Source organism: Sceloporus occidentalis, unplaced genomic scaffold (assembly GCF_023333645.1).
Source record: "Sceloporus occidentalis isolate IW3139 unplaced genomic scaffold, rSceOcc1.0.p SCAF_117, whole genome shotgun sequence".
NCBI lineage: Eukaryota > Metazoa > Chordata > Lepidosauria > Squamata > Phrynosomatidae > Sceloporus > Sceloporus occidentalis.
In genome coordinates, this window is record NW_028317097.1 from 330,890 (window position 1) to 339,206 (window position 8,317).

Below are 8,317 nucleotides of genomic sequence, written 5' to 3' on the forward strand. Positions count from 1 at the left end.
ATGGCTGCAATCAAACCCCTCCACTTGTTTATCTTCCCCCTGCCTCTCCAGTGCAGGATCAAGGCCCTCACCAGCACCCACTCTCCTTCCCCTGCCCCCTCTCCAAGCTGACTCCGAGGCTCTCCCTCACCACAATTTATGCCTCTCCCTGCGTATCGCTCCTCTATTTGGGATGCCCTCCCGTTTATTTCAAAATTGACTTATGTCATTACCTGTTTTCCTTGTGCATGCCCCCATTGGTCAACCTTTATTTCGTTCAATGCTAACCCCCGTTTCCCAAACCCTCTTCAGACTAATAAGTCCATCACCCCCGGCTCCTTTCTGGAACATCACCCAATACCGCTCACAAAAAGTCCACTGTCCCTTCTCCCCTTTACTCACCGCTCATCCCCGCTCACCATTTCTGCCCTGGGTGTAATTACCATTTGCAGTAATCTAGAAAGGTTATAGATCAAGGATTTGGTTGTCTCCATTCCTTACCTTGTGCTGGTCTCCAGAACGTGAGATCTTGGTGCCTTCATGTATGATGGGCTCACAAGATTACTTTTTCCACCCACTTTAAAATGTCCGGGCCCTTTTTCAACCTTTTATTATTTTGCTTGCTTTTCTTTCTGTATTTGTCTATTTTGTTGTTCTTTCTTATTGTTCTCACCAATCCCGTATTTTATATAGGATATAGAATAGGACTACATGATTTGGACCTGCGTGAATGTGTATGTTAGCGTGTGCACATGTGTATGTATGTTAGAGTGTGCACATGTGTATGTATGTTAGAGTGTGCACATGTGTATGTATGTTAGAGTGTGCACATGTGTATGTATGTTAGAGTGTGCACATGTGTATGTATAGTTTTGTGCGTACGAGTGGAACATATACATTTTGATTGGCGCTTAAAACTCAGGCCTAATTGGACCTCCAAGATTAAATTGAAAAGAAGTCATTATATCTGAAGTAATGCGTGTTGTCAGGGCAATTATTGTCTGTACTTATGTTGCAAATAATTTATGATTGTAGTAATTGTAATCACATTTAAATGCAAGTTTACAATCTCGCTTTGAAAAATACATTCAGAATATGTTTGTGTGAATGTATGTATATGTATCTGAGATATATATATATATATATATATATATATATATTAAATATGTGCTAATAGTATGTTATGATATGTGTGTTTTTTAATGAGTAGTCAAGAAAGGGTGCAGCAGTATTATTTCTTACAAACAAAATTACATCTAGAATTTAATATATATATATATATGTTTTTTTCTGAAATTTGCTATTTCCAACTGCATTTAACATTCGGTACGTGTGACTGTATGCGTCACTGATTTATTAAACATGTGATGTGAACATGTTATGGTACATGTGTGTGCATATTTTAATGTTTCTAAGGAATGTCTGGATTATACGGGTGACGTTATTCCAATTTTATTTGCCGTGACATAAGAGTTCCTTTTTTGTCAGGCGGCTTATGTCTAACAGGTACAATATTGTTTTAGTGACTTTCAACCACTTAGCATATTACTCTGTATGTAACGGTTCCATGTAACATGACCCTTATGTTTATGACCACATGAAACTTTTTTTAAAAATCCATAACAATATGTATTATATGGCGTACAATACGAATGGTGAGTATGGTGTGAATGATTGTGTTAAAGCTGTAACTGTATAGAATGTGTAAGTACCTGCCTCCATATCTGTTCAAAAAACGTATCAATTTGTAAAGTAAAGTAAAAAAAAGTAATTTTGATCTGTGTAGGCAGTGTAACGTTATATATCTGTAGCATGTAATCATGTACAGTGTAATGTGTGTATCTGTTACATGTTACATGTAACTGTGTGATGTTACTAATGAGATATTTCCGCAAACACCAACACCACGGAATAGGGAAAATTGTGTAAATGGTATATAAATTGCAAAAGTATTGTGTCCTGAAAGCTCCAAACATGCGTTGTAGTTGTATATGTGTCTTAAGAAGCGATTGAGATTTAACCGCATAGATCAACCAAATGTATATGAATTTTTGTAGCTCTTAGCACCGTAACTTTATCCTTCTCCCAAACTCTTTCAGTAAAAATATATTATACATTATTATTACATGTGCAAAACATAGGCCTGCTTGTATTGCACCCAGTGATAATAACCTATTGGAGAATGTAAATATATTTTAAATGTGTTTAGCGCCTCCATTAAGCACTCAAGGGAGATAAAACCTGGACGCTCAATCCACAGTAATCTAACTTCATATCCGTCTAGATTGCACGCATCTATGGTACCGTATGCGGATGTAGCCAACATATGCATGTGTGTGCACAACTGTGTGTAAATAATGTATATTGGTACCTATGGGCAATAATGTGTGTAAATATACAAATTGTAATTGCATTTCTATCTTGCGGTTGTCAAAAAGTCAACTGACATTATTTGTGAATTGTAGAATGTATCAGTACCACTAGACCGCAATAGCCCGTTCATCAACGAAGCATATTGCATGTCACCTTAAAGAGCAACACAATGAGTATTAAGTGTTCTAAGCCAATTTTTAAATTTAAGAAAGCGAGGAAGGGCAGCATCAGATATAAGGTTACGCACGGCACACGACACAGACAACATATGCCGAAACCCAGTTGAGATGGTAACTTATAAAAGTGAGTTTGAGCGTTTTACTGCATGTTTAACAATAAGGCGTTGAATTTTATATATTTGTTTTATGTGTGCAGTTTGATTTTTATATATTTGTTTTATGAACGCAGAGTATTAAAATGGTATCTGTCTCCTTGTGTGTGTGATAGCAAACCATCAATGCACTGTTCATCTATATATCTATCTATCTGTCTATCCAGCTATCTGTATCTATTGCTCTAAGCGATTGCGGCTATCATTCATTATTATTATCATCTATTTTTAATGGCGCAATATATTTTCTGCTGCAGTCAATAATGTATCTGTCTGCTTAGTTCTTCAGCTCTCTCACTTAGTCTGTGATCGCAAATCTTTCACCATTACCCAAAATTCTCTAGTTTCCTCTCTAACAGATTTTATATATATATATATATATATATATATATATAATTTTATATATTTATATATATATATTTATATAAATATATAAATTATATATATATAATTTTATATTTATATAAATATATATATATATATATATATAATGTATATCAATAAAATGTTTCATGCAGTCACTTACCTAGAATATTATATCGCAATGAAACAGTAATTTTTTATATTATATATATTATATCTTGCTGTTAGCGCTGGGAAGCCTACCATGAACCTTATTTATCCCAGCGCTAAAGTTGCAATATACACACAATTAACATATAATTAGCGTGTGATTTCCCCCAAGAGTCATTTATTTTAAATGAGTGTTAGGTGCATCTTGTACCTATTTGTGCACTCTAACATACATTGATCTATATATTTATCTGCATCACATTGCTATGATCTCTACGTTTAACCTTCTGCATTTAACCCCTTCCTCCCATTACTCTACAGAGAAAAAAATCTATTTAATTACTAATACTAAATATAAAAAAGACCTGAGGAATTCCTGTAGAAATCACAGAGGATGAGAAAGCTTCTTTCCTACAGGGTAATAAAACCGAAGGGCAGCCTGCTCCACACAAGAGATATTTCTATCTTTCTCCTTTATCTGCCATTTAGCTGGTTAGTGACACATCCAGCAAATGACATGAAGTGACATGGGGAGAGATGACCCTGTCTATTCCTTGCTGGGATCCTGAGTCACTTTGTACAATCGCCACAAATAACCTGACAGATCCCAGCCCTGAACATCCAAGAGACTGTTCTGGGTCTGAACTGCTGGGTACTTTCTAACAATTATTAATCTGTTTCTACCCAGGATCAAAATATATATATATATATATATAAAAAACCTTAATTCAACTCCACCAAAAGTGAGCCCTAGAAATGTGTCCTAATTGTGAATGCTTGGAACCCCCTTTCCCAGGGTAACAGAGACACATTGACTGCACAGATGACACTTTCAGCCTTTCACAATTAAATAATCTCTCAGAAGAAAATGTACATTCATTTATTTCTTGTCCAACAGACCCCACATGTGCTGCTCTATTAAAATCCCACACAGACCTTCATCTGGTGACTCCCCTCCACATCACACAGATCACATTTGACAAAATGAGTCCCAGGAGGGTTTTGATGGAGATTAGCTGGGACCCATCACAAGCCCTTCATGTTACCTTCTGGAATGACCCCAAATCTCCCAGACTGGCCACATGGGATTATTTATTATTATTATTATAATTAGTAACATTATTAAGTTTCACAAGACTTGAGTTTTGTTCGAGTTTTTATAAATTAGAAGAAATATGCGACACGAAATAAATTAATCACAACATAGTCTGAAGCTCTGGGGGAAGCAAACACCGGTTTGTCCAAAAGAAGGGATTTATGTCCCCAAAAAACTGGAGGACCTGGAAATGACTCGGAGAAGGTGAGCTTGTCTCTTGGACTCTATGTCCATAGTTTTGTCCCGGATAAGGAGACCTTACCCTGTGCCTGGTCACCAGGTCCCTCTGTCCCTCTTCCCGTAATAAATACTTAGAGTTCTGATTGCTGTCCTCCAGAAAGTCTAGAATTAATTGGTGACCTCAGCCCTCCTGTCCATGGCTACTAATCAGCCTGACTCTCGGCTCGGTAATTAGTCCAGTTCAGGGTCTAGCCTGCTCCAGCTGCTGGTGTTGGCTCCTGATGGCGAACCTGCTGACATGGACTGGAATGGGAACCACGATTTTGGGGTTCCTGGAGGGCTCCCCGGTTTTGGAGTTTGCGTTGCCGGCTTTGACCCTCTTCCACTTGGCTCTGCGGTTCTGGAACCAGATTTTGACCTGGACCTCGCTGAGTTTGAGGGCATGTGCGATCTGGGAGCGCTCGGTGAGGGACAGGTACTTCTTGCAGTGGAACTCCTTCTCCAGCTCCAGCAGCTGCTCGCTGGTGAAGGCCGTTCTCCGCCGCCGGTTCTTCCCGGTGGAGGTGCTGTTACTGGACGGGTTGGGGTTCTGGGGACTCTCCTCCGGGGCGTCCTCCTCCTTGTGGGTCGCCTGACACGAGATGTTGTCATCAGAGCTGTAGTCTAGGTCACTGTCCATCAGGTAGGAGTCCTCCTTCCCCTTCGCATCCTCATCCTTTCCCGTGTCTTCTTTACCCTGTGCCCGCATAGGACCTGGAAGCAATCAGAGCACCTCCACAGTTATATAGGTGACCGGAGACATATGCATTTACATTGATCCTTACTCTCAAAAAAAGTGAGGTTTCATTTCTAGATACAGAGTAACAACTAAGTAACTCATTGCTTTAAAACTAAAAACAACAACAAAAAAACACCCCAGTGTATATAGATTGTTGCTATTTCCTTCCATAAATTATTAGTATTTATTGATTTATATAGCGCCATCATATTCCCCAGCGCTGTACAATGGGGTATGTTCTAAGTGTGCATCAGGTCAGGAGACCAGGCAGACAAAAACGTGAGTAAAAATAAAATATTTATACACTGTTTTCTTAGTGGAACTTGAGTTTATTAACGAATTATTTGAATTATTACATTATGTTCGTGGAAATATTTAGGAATATTGGGGTTGAACGAACGATCGCTAAAATCGCAACATTACAATAAAAACATCCATACAATAAAAAGAATTGGGTAAGGAAAAATATACATTTACTCAATTTTGAGTATTTTAAAAGTGCTGCATATAGATGGACAGATAGATAAATAAGATAGATATATAGATAGATAGATAGATAGATAGATAGATAGATAGATAGATAGATAAGGCAAACAATTTACATTCTCAATTTCACCAAAAATCTTTGATTTTTTTATCACTATTAAAACATAGTGAAAATCGCTATTATATAGAATAGTTAAAATATGTGATTTGTGTACTTTCAATGAATTTAACATTTACCATAATAAAATCATTTAAACAGATCAACACCCAGCGATCCTACAACTCAAACTCCACATTTTAACGGATTTAAAATCTAAAATTTAGAAAATCTATTCAGGTTAAGACTGTATATTATTTGTTAATTCCATTTCTATAGGGTTTTAGTTAAATGACTGAATATAGTAAATGAGTAAATATAGTGTAATTAATAATAAACTGATAAAAAACATTTTAACAAAAATAGATCATAATAATAATACATAAAATGCAGACTAAATCAAGGCAATTTAAGGAATTTAACGTTTGTGAGTTAAATGAATCTGAATATTTTTTTTCCCAAAACATGGAGCATCAAATCAGATCTATCTTATTCGCTAAAATTCGTTCAGAAATCGCTGTTTATTTTACACATTGTTTTAAATATATATTTCACCTCAAACTGTCAAAAACATTCTTAAAAAATGAACAGAAAATTGGACTTCATTCCATAATTTAGGATGAATTTTATCTTTGTTTGTATCTATTTTTTTGCAGGTCTGATACTCAGTTTGCAGAGATAAATGTATCTGTGTGATTGAATGTAGCTTTTTGTGTATTTTTTCTGGAAAGTGATTTAAGTTTTTATTTGATATTTGATGTTTTTAGGTCTCATCCTTTAGGTTCCTTATGATATAGTATGCAAACAGGAATTTGGTTCTAACATTAATCCACATTGGGACTGATTTCCTGGACTATATAATCTGTATTAATTTGGGTTCAGTAAGGGGATGTATAGAATTAGATGGAATTAATTTCCCTTTGTTTGAATTTAAACCAGAAAAATACATTTCTATGAAATCTTCATTATTACGTGTAAAAATAGATATACGTTTTCTGATCATCAAAAAACATGTTTTTACTTAAAATGCATCTGAAGAGAAGACTATGAGGCGAACCCGTAAAGATCCTAAACCTGCATCTATCATGTTGAGTTATATTTGCATGAAATTATCTGTAATTTTCCATATACTTTCAGATCTAAGGAGTCTTGGGAAGTATACAGGTTGGAGTTTGGACGCTTACCCAGAGAAGATTCTGATGAAGCAAAAGGCAATATGGTCCCCTCTTTGGTCACATAAGTCTTGTTGCCCTCCTCTCCATCAGACTGGCCACTGTCGCCTTTATCGAATCCACCCTGGAGACTCTGAGCTCCAAACTTCCTGGCCGCTTCTTGGTGCTGGGGTGAGGCTGAGAACCCTCCGGGGAGGGTGGCCATGAGGGTGGAAGTGAGTGCCATGCCCTGTGCCAGGCTGGAGCAGAATCCGCTGGGCAGGCTTGGGATCTGATGATGAGGGTGAGTGGAGGGGAGAGTTGACTGCAAAGTTGCCTGGGACAGAGCCGGAGGGGGAGGTGGAGGAGGGGGTAAAACCACAGGCCTGTATGGCATGAACATGGGGTATCCTGTGTACACAAAGTGCCCGGGGCTGGGCTGAGGTGGGCTTCCTATCAGTGAGTCTATACTGAAAGCTGTACTGCTGCCCAGGGGACGCTGCATCATCATGAGAGGAGGTTGGAAGGCTGCACTCATATAAGCTACTGGGAGTCAAAGGGCGACTAAGAAAAGGACAGGGCAAGTACCCTAAAGCAGTTCAAACACTCGGGGGGTCTTCAGCAGAGACTCAGCCTGTCACAGCGTCCATCGGAGTCACAGAACACAGTGAGAAGGGGCTGCACACTCAGGTCCTGTTCACGTCAGCCTGGGACGGGTCTCCAGATTTCTTGGCCTGGCTTCAGCTTGGTTCCTCTGTGCCAAATTACTCATGGGTCCCAGATTCATATAAAGCGGGCCACTCTCTAACATAAGGGCATTCCTTCTCTTTCTGGGGATTCTAAGAGAATCTTCCTGACCTGGTGCAGCAGGATGTTCCTACCTATGTCTGGGGGAGGACTTCTCTGTGTCTGTGAGGTTCAGGGGACAGGAGATGGAGTCTCCTCTCTGTGCAGATGACCACTTCTGGATGTGGGACTTTGGGTTCTCTTTCTGCTCGTGATGTTCGGTGCGGTGCCCGCTCCCCCAGCCACACTTTGATGGTTGTGTGTGTGAAGGGATTGTCTTCTCTCTGTGTTGCGGGGCTCCTGTTTGTGCTGTGACCGGTACCAGGGCTCTGTACTGGGATGCTGCTCTCCCTGCTTGACCTGGACTTGCAGCCTCTTCTCTCTCGGGTCTCAGCACATACAAACCGTGCTCCTGTTTCCCATTCACATATTGCCAGATTTTAGAACCTTCCCTCGGTCACGTGGGCATATCTCATGAAGGTGATTGGTTGGTAGAGGGCAGGGGGTGTGTCCCTGCAAACCTAGCCCTCCTCACACCCCTGGAGAG

At 39.1% G+C, this 8,317-nt stretch overlaps 1 protein-coding gene across 2 annotated transcripts; it reads right to left on the reverse strand.

Moving 5' to 3' along the window:
- Positions 1-4,713: 4,713 nt before the first annotated feature.
- Positions 4,714-7,522, reverse strand: GBX2 (gastrulation brain homeobox 2). 2 transcript variants are annotated; one of them, XM_089498282.1, is made up of 3 exons: positions 7,018-7,522; positions 6,891-6,913; positions 4,714-5,208 (listed from the first exon to the last, which is right to left on the reverse strand). In XM_089498282.1, the coding sequence occupies exons 1-3, from the start codon at positions 7,520-7,522 to the stop codon at positions 4,714-4,716; spliced, it is 1,023 nt and encodes a 340-aa protein (XP_089354408.1). The 2 variants fall into 2 exon arrangements, with proteins under 2 accessions (XP_089354408.1, XP_089354409.1); XM_089498283.1 differs by lacking the exon at positions 6,891-6,913 and having other exon boundaries at positions 4,714-5,225.
- Positions 7,523-8,317: the final 795 nt, after the last annotated feature.

What these genes read in the sequence shown, in the direction of transcription:
- GBX2 (XM_089498282.1), bottom strand. Translation starts at nt 7,522, where the DNA reads ATGAGTGCAGCCTTCCAACCTCCTCTCATGATGATGCAGCGTCCCCTG. An exon ending in TTCATCAGAATCTTCTCTGG is followed by an intron (nt 6,914 to 7,017) that starts GTAAGCGTCCAA and finishes TCAACATGATAG; the next exon opens with ATGCAGGTTTAGGATCTTTA. An exon ending in CAGGTTTAGGATCTTTACGG is followed by an intron (nt 5,209 to 6,890) that starts GTTCGCCTCATA and finishes ATGCGGGCACAG; the next exon opens with GGTAAAGAAGACACGGGAAA.